Source organism: Melozone crissalis, unplaced genomic scaffold (genome assembly GCF_028551555.1).
Source record: "Melozone crissalis strain CALT ecotype California unplaced genomic scaffold, PUWL_Pcris_2 ptg000019l_1, whole genome shotgun sequence".
In the NCBI taxonomy this organism is placed as follows: Eukaryota; Metazoa; Chordata; class Aves; order Passeriformes; family Passerellidae; genus Melozone; species Melozone crissalis.
Window position 1 is genome coordinate 22840082 of NW_026535797.1, and position 24770 is coordinate 22864851.

Sequence of the window (24770 nt, forward strand, 5' to 3'; positions counted from 1 at the left end):
ATGCATGCAGTGTCAAAAATCAAATTGGCATAGTGATGTATTACATGTTGACATAAGAGTTGATAGTTTTCTAACCCAAAAGGGAGAAGGTTTTCTCAATTTATGCTTTGCTTTGGTTAGAATTGCATTTTTAAGACCAATGATTTGCATCATTTGCAGATGGATAACATATCTAAGTCTTTTCAAAAGTGATTAGTGATTTGAAAGCTAAAACATTTTATGAGAATAACATTCTGCACTAAAGACTTACCTTAAAAACAAACCCAAACACAAAAAGCAGGTCCCATAAAAGGGATTTCAAAATTGTCAACAAAATTTGAGAAACAAAAATCACTAATTACTATTGAAATTTTTCATTTCATTATTTTTCTGACAGCTCTTTAAAATAAAAGCAGTTGCCTTATTTATAATACTTGTGAGCATGCTCCTCATTGAAAGCTCTTTGAAAGCTCTTCTCAGCTCTTCTACAGGCTGCCTGCTATTGTGGTATCTGTGACCCCTTGTGTGTCTAAGAAACAGCAGGAGAGAGGGCAGACTGAGGAGAGGGGAGATGATAGGGAAATTTAAGATGTTACTCTCACTGACCATTATTCTTCACCTGACTCAGAGGATTCCTTCTTAGTGCTCCAACAGCTCTGAGAGCCACCTCCTCCTTCTGCCTCCCTAACTCCGTCTGTTTGTTTATCTGCCCAACAAACTTTCATTTATTGCACTTATATGTGTGACCATGCCATTTGTAACCCTTCCAACTGCTACTTACACAAATTGTTACTCTTGCCTCTCCAAGGCTTTACTGCTGCTAATATCCATTGTGTTGGCTGGGTCATACCCTTTTTTCTCCCAGGTTTCAAAGTACTGAGAAGGTTACCTTGATTCTCATTACTGTATAAAAATAAAGGGCTCTTAACCTTTATAATGTGAGTTCCTGATTCCTATCTTCTAGCAGATGACAATGAAAAGTGTAGGTCTCATGTTAAACTGAGAGATCTTTGGGATTTATTACATTTTTAAGCGGGACATGTTTAAAAAGCATACACCATGTGAAGGAGGAGTATAGAAGAAAATAGAAATAAAATAGTTTTTTTGGTTTTGTTTTTTTTTCCTGACAGAACCAGATAAAATTAAGCAGGTAACATATTTCTCTTTAACTGTTGAGTAATTTTGAAAAAAGATTTCATGAGAGTCACAGACCCCTGAGGCATCTGTAACTGGCTTTACCAGAACTTACTCAGCAGACTCATTGGCTTTGGCAGCAGTTCAAAGGTCACATTCTCACATGGATAAACTGTTCTTGAACAATTTTTTTCCAATATGTTAGGCAATGCATACATTCCTTCCACATCAGGCATGCTTTCCATGTGCTTTGCTCTCCTTGTGGCTACTGGGAAGATAAATACCATTTTCTGTCAGTTCCAGCTTCTTTCTCCCTATCATACTATTGTTCCACACTCGTGGTGTTTTGGAGGACAGGAGTTTTTTTAAAAATCTCCAGCAACAAATTTTTTTCTTTTGAAAATGATCTTCAAGACTTCATCCATTTCAGGTACTCCAAAAGGCAGAGAATGTTTAGCTTAGGCTTTCTTCCATCCTCTATAACAGTGCACTGATAACTGAAGCTATACATAAGAGAGCTTTTTTTATAGCAGACTGAAGCTATAAATAAGAGAGCTTTTCCCCTTTTAAAAGTAATGGTAAAATAGGCATGATCAAGCCCTTCTGAGATCTCTCAATTTACTTAATCAATACTTTTAAACTGAACTATCTTTTTCATGGCAGAATGCCATGGAATGCACATAAATATTTATATATTCAATGAGAAATTGATTCTTAAATAATTTTGCTATTGGTATTACAAATATGCATGGGTCAAGCACATCTTTGGTCAAAGTGTGGTTGTGATAGCTCCTGAAAAAGGTCCTTGCAAAGTATATATGGGTAAAATGCTGATTGCCGCATATTTATAGAAATTCAGATGCAGTCTCATCTCCATTCAAACACTCATTTCTTCATTAAAAACTGTCCAGTTTAAGAACCTAACTAAACTTAATATTAGCATTACAGCTAAAAAGATATATGTAAGAGGTGCTAATATTTAATTTCTTCCAGACAACCCTTTCCTCCACTAAAACTGTTCATTTATTTAAAAAGAAAAAAAATTTCAATAGCTATATGATAAAATATGATTCCCTAGTTTCTTCTCTTGGAGAATCTGCATGTTATGAATGAGAGAAAAACTTCACTGTTGGCTAATTCTTAACTCAGAAATCTCCACAGTTAAATTTAGCTTGACTTAATTCTTCAGTTTTTGTTAGCATTGGTCTTTAATTTACTTTTTAATGAAGACACAGGTGTGAGTGGTGTGAAATGTAACAAAAACACATGGACTTCAGAAACTCAAATAGCACTTCCTACATTGGTGTGCATTTATTTCTTAGCCTTTCTGTACCACTGTGTAAAACATGTAAATGCATGTACAGGTATTCTTCAGGGCTGAACAGTTCATGAAAAGGAGAGGAAGGGAGGGATAGAAATATTACTTACGCCGTTTGCAGCCACATTTTTTTATCCTTTTGGGATCTGTGATGTCATCATGACAGGCCTTGCAGTAAAAATATGCCCTGGAGAGACAGAATGGAAAAACTGACACATTTCTTAATCCTTATAAATGAAATTAGTCCTATATTTCATCTTGTTGCAGTGACCAATTAAGGAAATGCGCCAATGCTAATTTACTTTAATCTTTGCAAAGGTTTGGACATTGAAAGTAGGAAATATTTGCTGCAAGACTATTACTTTCAACAATAAGCTCCAAATTAGTATTTCCTTTAATACACTTTTATTTGAAAAGTAATTGGAAGAATGTATGATAACTATGCCACAGTGTATTAGTTTATTTGTTGTTCATCTTAGAAAAAAGAGCATCTAATGAACTTAATCACAAAAAGGACTTTTTGTTTTCATCAGCTACCAGGGTGGTTTTTTTAAAAGACTGTCTAGCACCCTGTGCAAATTTTTCAGCTAGGACATTTGATCATTACTGTATGATCAACACTGTATGTTGATCTTAAACAGGGGTAGAAACAATGACCCTATTGGCTTGTCAGCCTCACCTCTGTGCCTGAAAGATCGTGTAACAAATCCTCCCAGAAGCTGTGCTGAGGGACATGGAGGACAGGGAGGTCATTCAAGAGAGGGAGCACAGCTTCACCAAGGAAAATCCTGCCTGACCAACCAGCTATGATGGAATGACCACATCAACAGACAGGGAAGTACTACAGATGTCATTTGTCCAGACTTCTGTAAAGTCTTTGAGATGGTCCCCCACAACATCCTTCTCTCCAAACTGGAGTGATGGATTCCATGGGTGGATTAGGAAGTGGTTGAATGGCCACATCCAGTGGGTAGTGATCTATGGCTCACAGTCCCACCAGGCACCAGTTACAAGTGGTGTCTCTCAAGGATCTGTACTGGGACGAGTGTTATTTAATACCTTCATTATTGACACAGACAGAGGCATCAAGTGCACCCTCAGCAAATTTTCAGATGACACCCACACATTTTGCTGACAGTATGAGAACGTTACATTGCTACAACAATTAGGAGGCCACTGAAACAAAACTATCTACAGTCCAAAATATTAAAAAAAACCACAAAACCAAACCAATATTTATATACAGCCTCTGATTAAACACAGCCTTTGCCCCTGCAGCCAGGATGATTACTACTATTTCTTCTAGATTAATTATAGCATGGCCACTGCAGGTGGAACTATACTGGTAGTTAAGTGACCCATCATGAGAAAGACAGCAGGTCTAGCATAGAAGAAATGAACCACATCAATGCTTCATATTGGTTCAAATACAAATTGAAATTGCAGGGAGACCTCACTGAATGCTATTAACATTTCTAAAATCAATATAACATGAAGCTACCAATGGAATATGTAAGTCCTAAACCTAGCACACTTTATTTCTCTAAGAAACTCACAGGAAGATTACTCTTTCAGGCTGTGAAATTGCCTTAGTATTTCCAAGATGCAAAATGTAAAAGGAAAACATCTTCTCTGAGCATGTATACTTTGCTGCAGAAAGTTTCTGGTCTTCAAGATATTCACATTCCACCAAAAAGAAAATCAACTACTTCCAAGGAAATGAGAAGAAAGTGTTTTTCAAACATGAGTAAATGTCAAGATGTAAGCCAGGAGGAGAAAACTGCCTCAAATTTTTAATCTCCAATCCAGCTGTAAAGCCCCTTTATTAAACAAGAATCAACTACCACAAATAGTCCATCACCAAAACTTCACAACATGAACTGGATATTGTTCCTTGCTAGAGACCATGTTTCTGAAGTTCACTGCAGCACAACTGTCCTAAAGGGTACCTTCAATCCCACGTCCAAAGTAAAGAATAAATACCAGGAGCTATTGCTGTAATAAAATTATTCTAGATAATTGGGGTAAATTAAGTGGATTTGAAGAATGTGGATTTCTGGCACTCATGTTAACATGCAAATGAACAAGGAATAATGAAGATGCAATTCGGGTAGTTTGTATTATATTTAAACAGTCAACATTTTATGTGAAGCTATTTACCTAGGCATAACTGTTTGTAGGTATAATTGCTTCTTATGGGAAACTATTCTTCTGAAAATGCAAAAATGATTCTAACAGAAAGAGTAATTGAACATTGTAGGTTATATCTCATTGTGGGATATATAAATATGAATAACTTTAGCTTAAGGGGGTTGAAATGTCTTCATTAACAAAGCCAGAATAATTTAATTTGCATTTCAGGTATAAAACATGTTTCATTATGCTTTATTGTATAATCATTTTTCCCCTCCAAAAGATCTCAATTTTAGAACATATTTCTGAGTCTGATTGATAGCTCAAAGGGTGAAATTAACACTTTTCATAATTGGCTTTGTTAGTAGAAACACATCTGATAACCATTTGCTTTGCACAGAGCAGCTAAGAATCGTGGCAAGGGAGGCAGAGTATTTCTAAACATAACCTTCTGCCAAAAGCCAGACTGAACTGGAAATCCTGTTTCATGTTCACTATCAAATAAAACGTGGCAGATGAATGATGTGAAAAAATTGTCTAAACGCCTTTATAACAGTTAACTTCTCCCTAATCTTAGCAGTTAAAGTATTATGCCATTTTACTTAGTCTGAGAAAAAGTTCATTGCAGAGTGTAAAATGCCTTATAAATGAAAGAAAACTAGCAGCTCAGTAAAGCAATGTGCAGACAGTTCTGGATGTTCAAGTGGAGGAAAGCAGCAGAGAGGAAAGGAACAGAATGCTGCAAGGCAGAGTCCCTGAGGCAGTGCAGGATGCACAGGCTCCAGGGATGGTGCTGGAGATGTGACAGGACAGGAGCACTGCTGCCCTGTTCTGTACATTTCACCTACCCAAAATCTATCTCAGCTCTTTCAAGAAAAATAGAAGTCAAGTTCTCCAATTTCACTGTTTTGGTGTTTTGACTTTCTTTAAGTATGCATGGCAAGTAGGCATTGTTAGGTATTATTTCACTATATTTAATCCTAAAAGTTTGGAACTTAAAGGGTATCATTTAAATACTTTATCATTTTAAGTATAGGACTTAGGTAAAATACCAAATTCATGGAGAACAGCAGTAAAAATCTGATTGCATGACTCGTAACAAAGATACAAATTATGAGGAAACATTCAGTCGCAAATGTTCCTTTTTTCTTTTTTTTTAATCATAGGGACACTGAATATTTTTCTTTGAAAAATTATTTTATCATCTTGCTCTTTTGTTCCTTCCAAGCATACTATAATCCTAACAAACAAGACTACACACATTTGGTCCTCAACATCATAAAACTCCTTTTCCTTCACCCCAAATCTAGCACACCCAGGTACATTGAGCCTGTGAAGTTGGCTGCAATGGATATAATGCACTTTTGTAGTTTGATTTCTTATTATGACGCTGTGGGGTTTGCAGTTCCATTAAAGGAAAATGACAAGAACATAAATATTATTTTGCTAATGCAATTACAGAATAAACACAGCAGCTAACTCGCATCAAGAATTTGCTAAAGTCTGCGTAGATAAGAACTCCTCTAAACCAGAATTTAACAGAAGTGTCATCCTTGTCCTCCTCTCTCATAGTAATTCCTCTCAGACACAATAGGTATAGAGAAAACAAATGAAAATATTTCACATTTTCTAGGAGGACTCAAAAACCCAGTCTGTTTATTTCTTTTCATATCTGCTGCAAATTTCAGTTCCTTGGTACTTAGGACAATAGTTAGGAAAACTACATGCACATAGGTGGTTCAGGAGTAACAACTCACCCCCCCACCCCCTCTGAATTTTTAAACAGATGACAATGAAAATTAGGTGAAGCATTTACATGTAAAGAAAAAAACTGAAATTAAATATGTTTGTTTCTATTCAAAGATAAAAACATTTTAATTACCTTTTTACTTCTTTGGCATCACTTGCAATGAAGAATCCTAAGGTACCTTCTTGAATCTTGACGTGGTTTCCAGGATTGATTAATATACTGCTCAGTGAAACAAGAACAAAACCAACAAAACAATAAGTTTATATTTATTTTAGCTGAATCTTCCAAATTAGCTTCATTTGATTCTGTTATAGGGGACCCACTATTTAGGAAAGGCTGCAAGGAAATTTTAAGCCCTTCTTCCTTGATATTTCCAATCAAATAAGAGTTTCACATGCGTTTTACAAAAACTTTAGTATGAGACAGTCAAATGCCTCTGCCTATAATCACATAATCTAAGTGCTCACATCTGTTTTCTTATCTTTTTGCTTTAATTATAGACTACACAAAGTCCTCTCAGAAATGTGAAGTGTGAAGCTGAGCATTGCTGTTTACTTGCTCTCTCATGCAAAGTGGTGACAAATTCACAATATGGTGAAAAGGAAAAAGCCACTGCTCAATAACAACAAAAAATATCACTTATGAAACTAAACCCTTGGATGCAAATTTTTGCCAATTTCTAGTGAAATAGAAAGTTAATGGGACCCCTATCTGGACATATAATGTTATTTTTTAAAATAATAAATACACACATACACTCAAGGGGAATGGTACAAGACAACCAGTCACGACAGCTGAAAAAACATAAAGTGAATAGAAAATTTTTAAAACACTGCTATGCAGCCATGAAAGAACAAAAATAACCCAACCACCACGGCAGAAGAGCCTCAGCTAACTTTGACAAAGGAACTAGTATCAACAAGTGAGGTACTCCATGTCTATGAAATATCTTTATTTTTATAATAATTTAAATCTAGACTTTAGGAAAGGTGTTTTGCAAAGCACCAAGCTAAATGTGAATATACAGATAAATATAAATATATTCTCCAGTAAGTTTTATTCATGTGAAATATATCTAAGCTTTTGACTCTCTAAAATTTAATATCGGTTTTCAAAAGTTTTCTCTTCATCTTTTATTAAAGTTCAGCTTTTCTAACTCAAAATGTAATAAATGCATATGCAATTTAGAGTAAATAAAAGACTACCAGGAATTGAAACACTTGTCCATCTAGCAAAAATTGGTTTTATGGAAGTACATATACACAAAAATAAAGCACAATGCTGAACAGACATACATTACTAAAATTTGAAGGTCCAAAGTCTTTCATGCTATTGATAGGAGGGAAAATGGATCTCAGTACATCTCTTATTCAATATGTTAAGTACTCTCTACACATTAGGAATGAATTAGTATGACAACATAATATATCTGAAAGATTAATAATGTGCACATTTTTTTGTGTAATTCCACATGCCCACAACACCCTATGACAAGAATATGCAGGCCACAAAATAAAGTGCTCATGAGTTCAGAAGTAAAAGGTTGGTCATGAAGTCATATTTCAGCCCCCTTTATGTAGACGTTATGATACAGTTCTTAATTTAATACCCACAAACCCCTTCCTTCTCACAATCTGAAACTTCACTCAGTGGTGTTTTACTGCCATTACTTCAGGCATGGCTTCCTGTAATTTATCTCTCCTGAAAATCAGCATCAATTTTTTCTTGTGTGTTTTTCTGCAATGTTCATCACTACAGCATGCAAAAGATTCATAAACAATTTTTTTGACAGGAAGAATGAAGATATTGTATTACCCCATTTTACAGAGGAGAGATTAAGTAACTATAAGATTTAGTACTTATTAATTTGGGATGCCTACAGGCCAAATTTTTTTAAGTGTTTAGCATTGCATAGCTCACACAGACTTTCTAGGAACTTTTGCTGTGAGAATGCTCAGCATTTCCAAAAGCCCAGCCTCTGATTCGCAAAATAATGAATATACTTAATCAGAGATCAGCTGTAGAAAGTCTGGTTTAAATTATTATCTCCTGCTCACACAGACAGCCTGTGTCAGAGTCTGGAACAGAAATCAAATCTCAAAGAAAGCATCTACCCAGATATCCTTCCCTTTCCTTCCCTCACAGTTTCAAGCTTTGCAACAAATAAAAAGGAGAGGAGAACTACAGGAATTGGAAGGTATCACCACAGAAAGCAGGTTCATTTCCACAGCACACTTTACTAATATTTGCAAAAAATGAAAAGTGATGGTATAAGGAACACCTGTATTATACACACAGATAAATGGGATGAAATAAAGTTACACAGCTAAACTAGTATCATCCACCACCAACCAGTATCATCTCTTGTCATATCTAGCATTTCTTTGTTAGCGAATTGGGCCTAATGGCTGCAGTCACAATGAAAACTTCCAATTTCACAGGTTTAAGATGGAATAAAACAGATAAAAGAAAAAAATAAAAAGAAACAACTACAGAAGAATTTCTTCATGTGAAACCAGTTACTCAGGTCAAAAATAGAATGGCAAATTTAGCTTTCCTGCACAAGCTTTTGTCACCTGAACACACAAAGTACTTCCTAGCACTTGCAGAGTGCTGTACTGGCCATCTTAATCTCCACCTTTCCTCCTCCCTGCCTGCTAGTACATTGAGAATTTAGCTGCTAAACTAAATAATCTTCTATAGAGGCTAATCTCATGTATTTATTATACTGCTCCTTATAAAATAAGTAAGGTCTTGTAATTTGGGTTGGCTGTGTTTCTTAGGTACAAATGGGTACTGCTCTAGCTGAAAAATACTTTTTATTTCCTTACTTGATTCTTAAGTCACATAAGTGTTACAGCTTTTCAGTGAAAAATGATGAACACATTTATTTTCATGGACCCAGGCTGGTTTTTTCCCCCAATACAATTCTTGGATATGGATAAACCATAACAAAGAGGAAAAAAAAATCCTACCTAAATCTCAACAACCCAAACTCCACAAACTGAGGTAACCACTAGATCTATAAATGTTCACTTCTCATAATGACACTTAAAATTTGATGAAGTAATAAACAAATGAGGCTGCTCTTCTGAGATGCATGGAATATAGCCTTAAATAGGAAGTAACTGGCTTCATTTAGGATGCAATGTATTGTGAACATGATTCTGTATCTCAAGATTTTCTGAGACACATGAAATCAATTCACATGGGTCAGTGTACAGACTTTATTTTTGTCAGATCTTACACTTCATTCACATATACCTCTTTTCACAAATACAATCTATTTATAACCACAAAATATAGATGTGATCACAGTTAATGCTTCTGTTGGATGTGAAAATTAATTTGCTCCATCACTGCTACTGACTAAGAGTTACAGAAAAAGGTCATAAAGCTTTGGGCTTATATACACACCAGAGCAAAATCATGAGCAGTTTCTACTGAGCTGTATGGATACATTAAATGTACTGCTTATTAAAGCTGCAACTCAATTATTTCTTATGACACCTGTAGTGTCCTTAGCTGAAGTTATGCTTTGATAGGCACTCACTCTAATATATTACAGCAAGTGAAATGTTTTGAATTAAAACAGAATATAGGGAACAAACAACACAGAGAAAAACAAAACAGTCTTCTGAGTATTCCAAGAAAAATGCATCCATCAGTTATTTAGAGATGCATGTGTTTTTTCAATATGAAAATATGCACATATATCCCCATAGCTGAGAATACAAGTACATGGTAAACTAAATAGGAGTTTTAGGAGCCACAGTTTCAGCTAATGTCTCATTTTTATATATATCCAAAGATACAAAGGTGAAAAAGGAAAAACTCAAGAGGTTTAAAAGCAATATATATAGCTAGTCCATACGCATTTTGTGCCACACATCAGAAAAAATATTACTGAAAATGACACTGATTTTTCCAAATACATGTTTTTAACATAAAGCCCAACTTGATTTTTTTATCTGCTAAATCAGCTCATGAAACCAAGCAAGAAAGGCCAAGAACTTTAGAATCTTGTAAGATCTTGATCAAACTTTGTAATTTTAAAACATTCCTAGTTTAGGTTATCACACAAAGTAGTCAAGTAATAGCAAGCTTAAAACCATGTAGTCATCATTTCTTTAATGACTGCAATTCCAGAAATACATCCCTCAGGAGAAAACCTCTCATGACAGGGCTCACATGATTGCTTGCTCCTTCACACATGAATGTTTAGGACACATGGCAATTAAAGCCATGTAAATGAAATATGATTTAATGTTTTCAATGGGAATTTAATGTACTTCACCATCACAAACTTAGGAGAAGTCAGTTCCATTACTTTTTGATAATATTATAATTAGAAAGCCACTTGTGGAATAGAATATGCACTGTGGAAATCTGTGTTTTACACTTATCTGCAAAAGTCACCCCGTTTGTTATTAAAGATTCACTTGGTGACTAGATGCAGGGTCATGCACCTAAGAGCAAGGAAAATGTCCCACACTGAAAATGTGGATATCACCTTTAAATTCAGTTGGACTCCTAGGAATCACAGAATGGTTTATGTTCAAAGAGATCCCTAAAAATCACCTAAGTACAACTCCCATGTCATGGTAACTAGAACAGATTTCACTAGAACAGATTGTTCAAAGCCCCACCCAAATTTACACTCAACACTTAAAACACAGGAAAGAATCATTAATATTATCTACACAGCTGAAAATGTGTTCCCAGACTGACAGAAATATTAGCAGGTGAAAAACAAATGGAAATATACACAGTTTCAAAAAAACCCCCAAAACTCAAACAAGGTCACAGAAATTCCAGACAAATGTTTATGGCTTTTTTTACATTCAATGAAAATTTCAGATTGGACATGATGACTTTTTCATATGACAGGGGAGAACAGACATCTGTTCATGTTTCTCACTGGGTGTTAATTGTGCCCAACTTACTTACTGAATTGTATCTTTCTGATATTTTAAGTATACATGCTACCTTCAATACAGAGACATAAAAATATCAGTTCATCCATCCTTATCTATCTAAAACTGCTCCAGAACACGAGTGCTGCTCAATACCTCTTTTGGTAGTGCATGGATGATTGACTCCAAAAGACACCAATATTCTGACCTAGCTGAAGCATACCATATTATATCTTCCTTTAAAGCACTAAAAGTAAGCTAAGGTTTCCTTTACTAATTGTGTGTTCTATGTTTTTTTTAACGCAAAGGTAATTGATGGAGAGCCTAATAATTGGAGACTCAAACTGTAAGACAATTTGTGAACTGACATTTGGGGTGAGACTAACTCCTCCAGCTATTTATTTTTTACTCATTTTTGCTGCTAGGTCCTGCTTTCAAATATCACACATATTTCACTCAAGTTATGTTTCTTGGTCTAAAACACTCTTACAAAGTTATGGAAAGCTGATAGCTTTTCAAAATACAAAAAATATTTAAAACATTACTTCTAATAATTTATCAGCATACAGAAGATTTCAGTAGGAGATGAAAAATGTTTCCTGTAGCTTTCTAGACTATTCAGCCATCTTTAAGGTGAACTCCATGGAAAAAACAACCAGTCTGTGTCAGAGTCTGATCCATCACTATGCAGTATGTATTTACTGGTCGGCCACTTGCTAAGTGGCACGGCTCCACAATTTGCTTTGCACAGCTTGAAACTGAGGAGGCTTCCACTACTGCTGAATTGTGAATGGATGGAACTTTGAACTCTTAATCTAGACAGAGTAGTACAGTTGCTGACACTCACATCTGTCATCTGCATAATTGTCAGCCTTCTCTGAGAAGAACAAAAGAGGGACCTTAATAATATGGAACAGTGCGGTGAAAGTCTTTAAACTGAGCTGACAAAGGCACGTGGACATGCCCAGCAAGTACAGCACAGCAAATATGCAAGGGTAATGATATTTTAGCAGCACTTCATGAGGACTACAAACTGAAAGCACAGATAAGGTCAACCAATAGAGACATGGAGCAGGAGAGGCCTTTTAAGGATTTTCCTTATCCATGCCTCTGTTATGTACTATTCATTCCTGTTTGGTCTTACTTTCAACTTTACATTTTAGACAGCACTAAAGGTAGGATTCATCTCATCTACTTTAGGATCGAATTCTAATGCATTCAAGAACTGTCCCTCTCTTCCCTTGCAATGATGGACTAAGTCTGGATAACTAACAGGAGACTAGACATTTAACAATTTGATTGACAAAGTCAGGTGTGATGAAACCCATTATCAGGGACCAATGAACAGTTCATCCCTGCATCAAGGAAACCTGTCTGATTTAGTAACCCTACTTCTTTTTGTTTGTTTGTTTGCTTTCAGCTGTATGGCTACCTGCGTGACTGCCATCACCCTACTCTAAAGAAAAAGAAAGACCAATTGTTGAAATTAATGAAACACAAACACCAAAATTTTGACTAAACGAATGGCAAAAGCTGTAACAATCCTGTTTTAAATCTTGTGGTAGATGTACTGTACCATTCCCCATGCAACTCAAACAGCAGCAATATTATCTAGTAATCAGGAAGATATAATATTTTTAAGTACTTTAAATACATTATCTAAAACAAAATCATGTGGTATCATTTACTATAGCTACTATACTTTTAGACAAAACCAGCTATTTTCTTGATTGTTTTACGCTATGCCCAGATTAAAAGTACCACTATTAGCATAATGGACTTTTAAAACACACCACACCATTCATCCAACTACAGAAGTAGCTGGAAATATTTCTTTTCAGGGTATGTTTTGAAGTGGAGTGTGAGTGTAAATGCACAAATCCCATAGTGGGAGTTGTGCACACACCAGTTCTCACACTAATTGTAACTCACAAATATTGCTTCTTTTTTCTGGGCTCTATCACTGACATGAATTCATAATGCTCTATACAGTAAAATCTAGTAAGACACTGAAAAGAATACAAGGCAAAAGACACAGTGCACATTACATGCTACAGTACATTAAAGCTTAATTACTACAAGCATATAAAAGGTTGCTCCCAGGACTTAAGTTTTTTACAACAGCACCTAAGTCATCGTCTACAGGATGTGCATGAGGTATTTTATTTGGGCATACTCCAAACTAGTTCAATAGTGATGGTGAACTCAATACACTTGAAAACAATTAAATTATTCCTTCTGGTTCCAGAAGTGGTTCATTATCAGTACAATGAGGCAGAACAATAAACTTTATTCTGGGAGCAAGCAACTTCACCTGGTACAGCACCTCTTCATATTGCTCATCATGCCAGCATTAACATGCCTTCACCACAAGATAAGATATACTTAAAAGCAAGAAGCAAAGTAGAGGTGCAACAGCTGCAGATCCTTGGAGATGCTAAGTGTTGCAGTAACTTCTCTGCAGTTGGATCATATCAATAATCCCAAACTGACAGGAAGCCACCTCTCTTATCACACATCTACTCAGAAACTATAGGAAGGTAAGACTAAAACTTGAATACACATACAACATACACCACAGAACAGACACAGAAAATAGAGTTTGAAGAGTACAATGAAGACGGAAATTGAAATGTCTGGACAATGACAGCAGGTCTCCAAAGACCATCACTGACAGTCAGACAGACTGCTATAAGCAATTAGGGAAAAAAAAAAAAAAGCTGTAGGGGGAAGAGAGATGAGAAGAGACAAGGATATGAAAGAGCATGCCTTATCTACTTCCAAACCAATAGCAGCATGATAGAATGTAGACTAGAGAGGGACTCACAGCATGGTACACCAAAGAAAATGCAAAACATGCCATCTCAAAAAAAAAAAAACAACCTACAAAGCTGAGAAAAAAAATACATTCAGTAACATCTTAATAAATGAGTTAATAAATGTCATTAAAATGAATGTGACATATATAATAAACTATCCATGACACTTTCACTGGAACAGTACAAAAAAATTAAATGAGTACTGTATTATGAGTAACTGGATTCAAAACAGGACCAGAAATGCAAAGAATCAGGTATTTGGTTGCTGTTAATGGAGAATGAGACTGCAAGAGAACATGAACTACTGTATTGTAGGATGTGTTTTGAAGGAAGAACTGGGGAAAGAAGGACATCAATGACAGTGTGAATATGAACAACCATGGCAGCACAAGGGCTGGTAAAGACGAAATATACATCGTCATGATACAGTCAAAATGAGGACAGGAGATATTAACAGTGAAATCTGCTTTTCAAATGCAACAATCTGATACACCAATGACTCCACAAAGGGGAAAAAAAGCCTAAAAAATGAATCCTGTTTTATTTTGTACTTCCTGCAAAGAAGTTAGTGCGTGAGTCACAAGAAACACTGGAGAGACAAAATGCTGTTCTCTCTCTCCTCTTTGAGATTGGGGGCTCATATATAAATATATACACAGAGATATATATACACACACACATAGATAGATGAATATGTATAGGTATATATGTGTGTGTATATACAGAGAAAGATAGACAAAGATGTTATCTTCCTGTGTTCTTGGCAAGGAATTAGTCCTGAAGTTAGAAGGAGTGAAGGTAGGATTGAGGTTGGAAGGAAAGGTAACGAAGAGGGCATACCGCTTTCGGCTTCTGCAAACGACAAGAAAAAAATTGCAAATCAAACACTTTGATAAGAAATCAACTGACACCAAAGCAAAAGCAAAAAAACCCTTTATTTAAAAGTCTTCAAGGCTTAAAGGTTTTTCTGCTGAGAATGAGAACAAATATATGGATAGACAAAGAGAAAATTTTACAAGTGGAGTATAAATGGGGAGCAGGAGGGAAGAATCCTGGTTAGGCTTTCCTTCTTGCTTAGTTATGTAGAATAAAAATACAGGGGGGAAAGGAAGGCAGAAATCTCTCTAAAAGGGATTTCAGATGAGGAGTTTGAATGTCTGAATTTTGAACTGTTATTTTTTGCTATATATTCAACATTGGGATATTTTCAGGTTCACGTTCTCTATGTTTCCTTTGCATTTTTCTACAAAAAAAGAAAAACCTCTCCAAATAAGCTAAGAACATTTTTTAAGTGATAGTATTTGGCTTGCATGAGGGAGACAAAAAATAATTTAAGTGCTTCCTGTTCTTAATCACGGGTTATAACATTCCCAGAAAGCAATTAGAGATGAAGGAATGGTTCACTCATATCGTGAGCTGGAGTTACTAGAGTGCAGACTTTAGTAGCTAGTCAGAAACTCTAAATTGAGTTTTGTAAAGTCAGAGATTTCTTTGATAGCTGAGAAATAATTTAAATGTTATTAAATATATAAAGGCAAAGGTTAAGAAATCTAATCATAGGGTTTTTAATGAATCTTTAAGATACCTTCATGAGAAGCAATTGTGTAAAACGATAAACGTACTCTAGATACTCTATCCATGATATGAAAACTAATATACATTTATCATATTTATAATTATATTAATTATACTTAGGCTTGAATATCAGCTTTTAAACATTTGTGTAAAATCATAATTGTTATTAATTACCTACCTAAACTGACAAAACTTATCAAGGTGTGCTTTCTGTTTCATGTAGCTTTATTAATATTCAGGAAAAATGAAGAAAGAACCATCTGCAGGCAGGAAGCTCAACTGCCACTAACATGTACAGCAATATTAGCTTGGATAGAGTTCTGATAATTTTTAATTACTATTGATTTCAAATTCCCTACAGTAAACAGAATTAGAGTATTAGATCTTAATGAAAGGGTGCCATCTACATAATGTTTTAAATTTTTAGCTATATTTAACATTGTTTCTCTAAATTTTAAATTATATAAAACTTCTTCCATAACAGTTCTACAAAACATGAATGCAAAGTATAATTATAAAATAAATCAGCATGTATCTACTTTCTGTCACTCTCAAAAGACTGAAAACTTGAATATCCATATCAGCTCCCACCTTATGAAGAATTTATGGGAAGAAATTTGGATATTAGCAGAATAAAATATTTCCAATGTCAGTATCAACAAACATAATTGACAAATGACAAATTTACATTGTTCAAAAAGGGCTTGTGCTTCTAAACTGTGTAATTCTAACTTTTATTTTAATTCTGCATCTTTTCATTTAATAAGATGCATAGAAATGCAAGTATATTTAGGAGGTGAGAAACTGAAGTTTTGTTGCATTACCTTTCTGGTTTGACTAAAAGATCAGAAAACCACAAATAACTAGTTAACATATTTGACTTGAAGAGCACAGGAACAAGTAGAAAAGTAATATGCTGCAGGTAGCTCTGTGACTGATCAAACAGTGCTATAAAATTATCACTGGTTAATAAAATCAGCAGATATTGCTGTGGATCAGGGTTATAAGAAAATGTGACTACCCTATTTATCCTCCTCTTTCTACACACGTTCAACAAATCCAGCTGTTAATATCTCTTTCTTAGTATTGCTTCCAGCAATTTTAGGCTCTATTTTTCCCTACTATAATAATTATTGCAAGCTGTTACCTGTGTGGCTTTAAGTAAGAAATATATGATTGTATCACACTGTTTTACTTTTTGTGGGATCCTCTGCATCACCTTTTGATTAAGAACTCAATCCAACTTCCACTGAAGTTAATGCAAAGAATGATATGGAAGCCAAGAACAATCTGTTATTACTGTAAAAGACTGCAATATTAGCATTTATGTAAGTTAATGACAACTGAAGTAATGGCAATATAAAGCTGGCCAATATCTGTTAGGAGAAAAACAGAAACCAAATATTTCCTAACGCTGAAGACACAAAATTTGGTAAATTGTTCCACTGCTGTTATTATTGTATTTTCCTTTTTCTAGAAAAAGATTAAATTGTTCATAGACAGAAGAATAGATTGTTTGTTTTATATTAGCCAATGCAGAATGAGATCTTTCAATGGAAAAGTAATTTAAGAGCCCAAAGTAGCTAAATACAGCATAAAAAATCTGATAGTAAAAAAAAGGATTTCTTAATCAGCATAATGTGATCAAAAATTATATGCAATAGTACATACACCACTTCACATTTCATTTTATAATATATGGAAGAATCCAGCAAAATCAACTATAGGGCATGGAAATGCTCATAAATGGTTGCAACACTGCTTTTTCCATATCAAATTTCTAACACAGGTTTTATAGAATTTTTTAATTAAGAAAAACTATCAAAGTTAATGCTAAGTATTAAACTTTCAAAACCCCAGAAAATGTAGAATGAGTTCAATTGATAGAATTGGTTCTCCTGTGAGAAGGAGCAATTGTCCCCAAAAGTGCCCTTTGGCCACAAAAAGGTAATTAGTGGCCAAAAAGAAGATGAACTACTATGTATCACTTCAGGTCTACTACAGCAATACAAAATGTAATTGCAAAAGAGGAGAATCAAATTCCACTCAGAGTTAGTATTGCCATATGTTTTTAGATGACCCTCCACATGTTTCAGAGAACATTTATAATGTTTTTGTTACATAAAAATGAATATTGTTTAAAACATTAATGGACGAGGTGATGGAAGATTGACTCCAATGTTCAATCATGTTTCTATGAACCTTTGCACAAAAACAAAAATGCAAGAAACACTTCCCATCTGTGAATCTGTACTAAGAATAATGATTTTTTTTTTCTTTTTGGTTAATGAAAATAGACAGCCAATTGGTAATTTCAAGGCTAAATTAATCTTTTCCAGTTTCATTATGTTATTCATGTAAATTTTGTCAGAACAGATATTTAAATTTTATTTAAATATTGTTTACCCTATATTTGTTTATCCTGTAACATATCTAAATTGGTTCCCTCAAACTAATTTAAATGAAATTTGATTTTGAAAATACACATAGCTATAATGAATTTTGATATCACATCTGTTTTCCATTTTTCTGTTTTCAGTAGTGTATGTTGGACATCTGATTAAAAGTGATATGCTATAAACACAAAAATTGTAAGCTTTTCCGTAAGTAAAATCACTCCTGAGATGAGACACATGTACTACTGCACTTTTTACTAAACATTCTGACTTGGGTTACTTTTAGGGAGGAAGAGGGCAGAAATAAGTCCCTTTCAGGCCTATGCGAAATGCTGCAATGCGATGGCATGCTAATTACATTCTGAAACGTTTCAAAGAATAGCTAAGCTCATTCTGGAAAACAAAGCAGGCCAAACTCCTGGCAGCGCATTCGAGCACTGCCCGGGCCGGTGCCGTGGGCCGTACCTGCTCTCGCGCTTCTCCGACTTGTACTCGATGGCAATCATCAAGAGCTTCAGCTTCGCAAACACCAGCCTGCAGGGAGACAAGAGCCCAGCAGTCAGTGCCTTTGCACAACCTACACCACACACGGGCAGGTGGCTGCTCCCACTGGTTGAGTATCACTGCAGACACTTGCTGGCCTCGTTAGGAACATTTTGGGGTGGAGAGTGCTAGGCCTAGAACCTGGCTGAAAGTTAGCCTTACATTATTAAATATTAGAAGGCTCTGCACTAGTGGGAGACAGATTGGTTAGTTCATCTTCAATAACATCATTCACACCTGGTCCAGCAACATCCAAGGGCACAGAATGTCAGGAACTACATTCACATATTCAAAATATATTGCTGGAATATGTTCACACAGTACACACATGTGGAGTTATAAACAGAACTTGCAGACTGATATTAACTTCTATTTCCATCTAATTCTTCAACATAGTGTTGACATCAGAAGCTGGAAATTCTTCAGCAATATTGTGTCCCATCCTCACTGTCTCTGCACACTCTTTGTTATCCAGACCGTATGGCAGCCTATTCACAAAAAAATCACATTCCTAGACTTGCATTTATGACAAATAACCTGAGGAAGCAGAACATTTCATTTAATTTCAGACTTTTAAAATGTCATCGACTGCATGAATTTTAAAAGCTACACTACAAAACCTGTTCTCAAAGTCTGTATATTTCATGGGTGGCTGAATACACTAAGACTACACTGATTCAATTTTGCCTTCACAACCAATGCAATGGACATTTTGCTGTCCTTGTCCTTTGGTTCTTCTGGAAACTGAGCAGTCAATTCTTACATTAATGAGAATACCTATACACTAAACTCATTAATTAAAGTGCTTGAGGAGACCTCCAAAATTTAGATATCTTTCTAAACCTCAATAAGCACCCTTTCTTTCTTGATTATTTTATCTCCATTCTACCAGCACAGATAAATGAATGTCAGCTTTGTGTCAAACACAGTCTCAGTTATATCTTCCTACAAACTCATATAGAAACTTGACACAGTTAAAAATGGTTTGGTGTGGAGATTTAATTTTCATTACTGTAGCTAGTGTTAACAGCACAAACTACTATTCATTCTGAATATAATACACTTTTCTGCATTATGTTGTGAGATTTCCGGTTTCAGTAAATCACAAACTTTTGTGCCTACAGTAAAAAACTTTTTCCCTCAGTAAACTCAAGAGAGTTTGGCTGACACAGTAGAAGGATGGATTGAGAACCCCTTCACTTTACCAGGAAACTGAAGACTGGGCTCTGTCATAGATACATCCTAGACAATTTATAAATGGATAATATTAGTCTAACAGTTGTCTCCCCCTCATTCTTATGCCATGTTTTTGGTCCTGTTAAAATTGGGAAAGATGGGGAAGTTAGAGGAGTAGAAGCATAATCATCCTCCTTTACATAAGAGATTGTATTTTACTTCTCCATTTCCTCCTCTAGGAATGGAGCAAAGAGGAAATATGAGTGTGCAAAACTAACCTGATTACGTAGACAGAGTACTTATCATACAAACCTTTTGCATACAAATCTCTCATTCACAGACTCATTCTAGGCTAAGCATTTTTCAGTATCCAGAAATGAAGCTTGCACTATGGTTATGTACTATGTGCTTCTTTCTCATAACTGAACAGACATATCTTTTCTCTCATATATTTTACTTGTTGCAAATAGTTTGCAACCACTTCTATGGAGCTCTGAGTGCCACACTGCTTATATGACTCCATGACATCTGTTTAAATTAAGGAATAGTTTCCTTGGAACAGAACACAAGCCAAGAAGGTCATGTTGACCACCACTATTCAAAGGATGGGAATCATTAGAAAAATAACAGGATAGTATTTGTGAGCAAATTACTCAATTTAAAAAGATTGTTTATGAGTTTGTTCAAGACAAAAAACATTTATGCTTTAATTTACAATCACTTAATTACAAATCTCTCCTGAAACCAGGCATTACCATGTTTCACATTCTCCAGTGCAGTGATTGCTTTAATGTTTATTTTATTAGACACTATCTGATGCAGCAACATTAGGACTTAGAGTCCTCACATTAGAGTGAAAAGGTCTCATGCAAAAAACTTAGATTTCTGTTACAAGAAGGTAAATATTTCTGCACATTAAATGTATTTCTACTTACTCACAAACTGCAGGGAAGGACAAACCCACAAAGGCACTAGACAGATATTCTGTATACATTTCATTTGCAACTCCTTCCAGGTAGTATTTCTGCCACGTATCCTCCTCAATCTAAAACCAAAGAAACAGATGCAGAGTTCTGAGTCAAAACCACAGCTTTCTTTGAAACTTACAAGCAACTGCTTAAACATGAATCAGATTTTAACAGATAAGTCAGTACACTGTTATGGCAATTAACATTGCTTATTAGCGAGGGATTTGCTAGAATGCTGAAAAAAACCCTCAAAACAGAGTCCCTGTATTCAGTAAATCAAGTATCATATGCAAAAATAATACACTGAAATCTTTTCAAGCACACTGAGCATGAGGTGAAATAAAGTCGTAGAGAGCGTGAGGAAAAAGTTCCCAAATTTTCTCTTTTTAAAAATAGTAGAATCACAAAATGTTAAGGGTTGGAAAGGACCTTAAAGATCACCTCCCTGCCATGGGGAGGACAGCTTTCGCTACAGCAGGTTGCTTAAGGCCTTATCCAACCTGGCCTCGAACGCTGCCCAAGCTGGGGCATCCACAAACTCCCTGGGCAACCTATTCCAGTGTTTAGCTACTCTCACAGTAAAGAATTTCTTCCAAATATCTAGCCTAAATTTCTCTCTAAGTTTTTACCTACTACTCCTTGTCCTATCACTACTGTTCATAACAATGAATCCCCCTCTGGCTTCTCTGCAGATCCCTTCAGATACTGGAAGGTTTCTACAAGGTCTCCACACAACCCTCTCTTCTCCAGGCTGAACAGCTTCTACCCCAGGGGGGGGTATAGGATATCAGGAGATGTTTCTCCACCAGAGGGTGGTTGGGCACTGGAGCAGCTCCCCAGGGCAGATGTCACAGCACCAGCCTGACAGAGCTCAAGCAGTGTTTGGACAAAGCTCTCAGGCACATGGTGTGACTCTTGGGGTGTCCTGTGCAAGACCAGGAGTCAGACTCAAAGATCCTTGTCAGTCCCTTCAAACTCCAGATATTCTGTGATTCTATGATTCTCTTGGACCAAAAAATGTAAGGTTTTCAAATTTCAGCATACCAGGAATATTCTGGCAGGCCTTAATATAGTATTTTAGATAAGTTTGTATTTTTATTCCACGGGCTGGTTATTAATTTAGGATTCATCAGTCTTTCTCTCATGTTGAACTAGCCAAAAGGCACTCTTTCAAACTCTTTCCAAAAAAAATGCTCTAAAGAACAGGAGGACAGAAACTTGTTAAGAAACCTGGTGAAATATAAGTTACAATGATTTTTTTCCTCTTTTTGTTTTTTTGTTTTTTTTGTTTTGTTTGGGGTGTTTTTGTAGGGCTTAGGGTTTTTTTATTTGTTTGGGGTTTGCCTTTTTTGTTTGATTGGTTTGTTTTGGTTTTTTGGTTGGTTTTTCGTTGTTGTTGTTTTATTCTCTCCTCCTGTTGACAGGCTGCCAAGTAATCAGTTACTTTAGTTCTGGAGATGTAAACCACTGAAAGAATAAACTGCAATATGGAGATGCTCCAAATCATATACAGCCTGACAAGTGGGCTGCAAACAATCAGGAGAAATTTCTTCCACAGAAATTTTTTCACCATTCAGAGGCCATGTGGGATGGTAAAAGGAATTTGCATTGTGTTATTCCCCACCACACACAGAGAAACCATATCACATTTTTTATGACCCTTTTATTTATAGGAAGCTTGCAAATGTTGCTGATCAGCAACTCTATATACAGAAGAGAGATAAAGTCCAGGCTTGGTAAAAAACTAAGACTAATGATAGCAAGGGCATGTTTGTAACTTTTGGTCTATTTTGTGGCTTTTTCTTACATTGACACCACCTGGGGTTGGAAAAAAATATACAAATACATTACATATCTCCCTTTTGACTTTCCTTCCTTGCTTTCTTTTCTTTAGGCAGATGGTTTTGATTTAGAGGAAGGAACTCCAGATAAGTCTATAGTTAAATACTCACTCTTAGTCAAGGACTAAGAAGGGACTGGAAAAAACCAAACATTCCCAAAGCAATGACCAACCTCCAGAGATGCCAGTTCGTGTTACATTAAACTTCATTAAGTGATTGGAGTATTTAAGATATGATCTGTTAGAATACCACAAAATGTTGATGATAGAATTAAAAGAGTTGCTAATACTTGGGATGCTATAAAATATTATTATAAGATGATTGCAACAGTTGACTAAAGATGATCTTTCTGTTTTATCTCCACCTGAACCATGACATTTTCCCAGTGATTTCAAAGAGACAGATGGTCACCTGTCTGGTATCTTTCGTGAGGAAAAATACTTTAGGAGTCATTGTGCTCTTCACTACTTTAAGCCTTTGTGATGATATTTTAAAGTTTAGGTAACTGATGGAACCTATCCAGAATGGGCCACACCACCAAAAGAACTTCAGCCTGAATCTTTCTGATTCCTCTCTAGTACTGCAAATATTATTATCTCTCCCTGACTAAGTTGCACTGCAATTCTGTCTCCTGATAGTCACAAAACAAATTAGCCACTGCTTCAATTAGCCATTTCTTCAATATGAAGAATAGCTGGAAAATTACATAGTGCAATCCAAGAGAAAAAATGTAATTTTCATCTGAATCTTATTTTAAGTCACGATACTCTTCTGCTCTCCTCTATGTTATATATAGATACAATATTGTTACCAGCAAATATATTTACATAAAATAATTCCTAGTGAGACATGGTGACAGAGATATGAAAAAGTGACATAGCTCTTACAAGCACAGCCATCAGTATTGTCAGAAGAAAATGAAAACCTTTAATACACCCAGCAGTGTAATTATCAGGAGCTCTGTAGCTCCGAAAGAGCTCTTGCTCATAGCATTTGCTCTTCAGCGTAATGATGGGTACGTGAAAGACTGAGTGTATCTGAACCTACTCATGCTATAAAATCTCTTCTGCCAAGATCTAAGCATCACTATCAAGACAGAGAACAAATGCTAGAGTTGCATTGTGACCTAGGATTATTCATTGCTATTTGCAAGGCAAAGGATGGTGGATATCCAGCTCCTTTATAGCACAGTGAAAGGAGATGTAACGTCTGCTCCTTAGCATTGAATAAGATCAGCTCTTCACCACCATGGAAAGAGCACAAAACGGGACAAAGTCTTTGAGGATGTTTAATGTTACAATTCTCTATCTCAAGCAATATAGATGAGATTGAAAAGGAAGTACCCAGAGAACCATAGAATGGTTTGGGTTGGAAGGGACCTTAAAGACCATTTCACTCCACCTCTCCCACTGTAGGCAGGGACTCCTTCCACTAGAGCAGGTTGTGCAGAGCCCCATCCAACTGGCCTTGGACGCTCCCAGGTGTGAGGCAACCACAACTTCTCTGGGCAACCTGTTCCAGTGCCTCACCACCCTCACAGTAAACAATTTCATCCTAATTCCTAATCCAATCCTGTCCTGTGCCAGGTTAAAGCCATAATCCCTTGGCTAAACTCAATATGGCCTTGAATATTCTTGAATGGTAGTTGAAAAGGATGTGTACAGTGAAAGCAATGTAGCTAAAATATTTCCTCCCATTCACCCATAATGCCCTTCCAGCCCACCCAAACTGCTTGAGTGAATGTCTAGTTTTGTTATGCCTTTGCATATGGATATCTAAATCTGACAGAGAAGTAACTGGCTGAAAGCAGTTCTTATGGTCATATCATAGAGTTAAGCTTCATAGATTTACAGTCTTATAATTGCATTTCCTTAATTATTATAAATTATCAACTACTTCTTTACTCAATTCCATTGTCCATTGAAATCAAAGCTAACAAATATCCTATGTACTATGAACACTTTACAATCTCAGTCAACTATTTCCACAGCTTTCTGTATGCACTGATGATTTTTAGAATTTGTATAAAAAGACTATATTTTATAAAACATCAAATATGCTGATTGAGATTAGTGATAATTTCAAATGAGATTTATGCACTTTTCCCCATAATACTAAGGTAGAATTTTGTAGTGGGTCAAGGCAGAGAGACTATCCTTGAAATAGAATGACATGTTACTCTTTTAGATTCTGGCCTTGTGGGATTTGAACTGAAAGGCATA

The 24770-nt window shown here is 35.7% G+C and overlaps 1 protein-coding gene across 28 annotated transcripts in view; it reads right to left on the bottom strand.

Moving 5' to 3' along the window:
• The window catches only part of KCNMA1 (potassium calcium-activated channel subfamily M alpha 1), a 411380-nt gene that overhangs the window by 97691 nt on the left and 288919 nt on the right, over positions 1-24770 (bottom strand). For 16 of the 28 annotated variants that reach the window (XM_054276930.1, XM_054276928.1, XM_054276929.1 and 13 more), the window contains 5 exons: positions 20675-20784; positions 18486-18554; positions 14890-14901; positions 6447-6533; positions 2542-2618 (listed from right to left, as the gene is read on the bottom strand). In XM_054276930.1, coding sequence (XP_054132905.1) covers positions 2542-2618; positions 6447-6533; positions 14890-14901; positions 18486-18554; positions 20675-20784 — 355 coding nt within the window. The remainder of the gene's footprint in view (positions 1-2541; positions 2619-6446; positions 6534-14889; positions 14902-18485; positions 18555-20674; positions 20785-24770) is intronic. The other 12 variants (XM_054276926.1, XM_054276924.1, XM_054276927.1 and 9 more) reach the window with 1 other exon arrangement.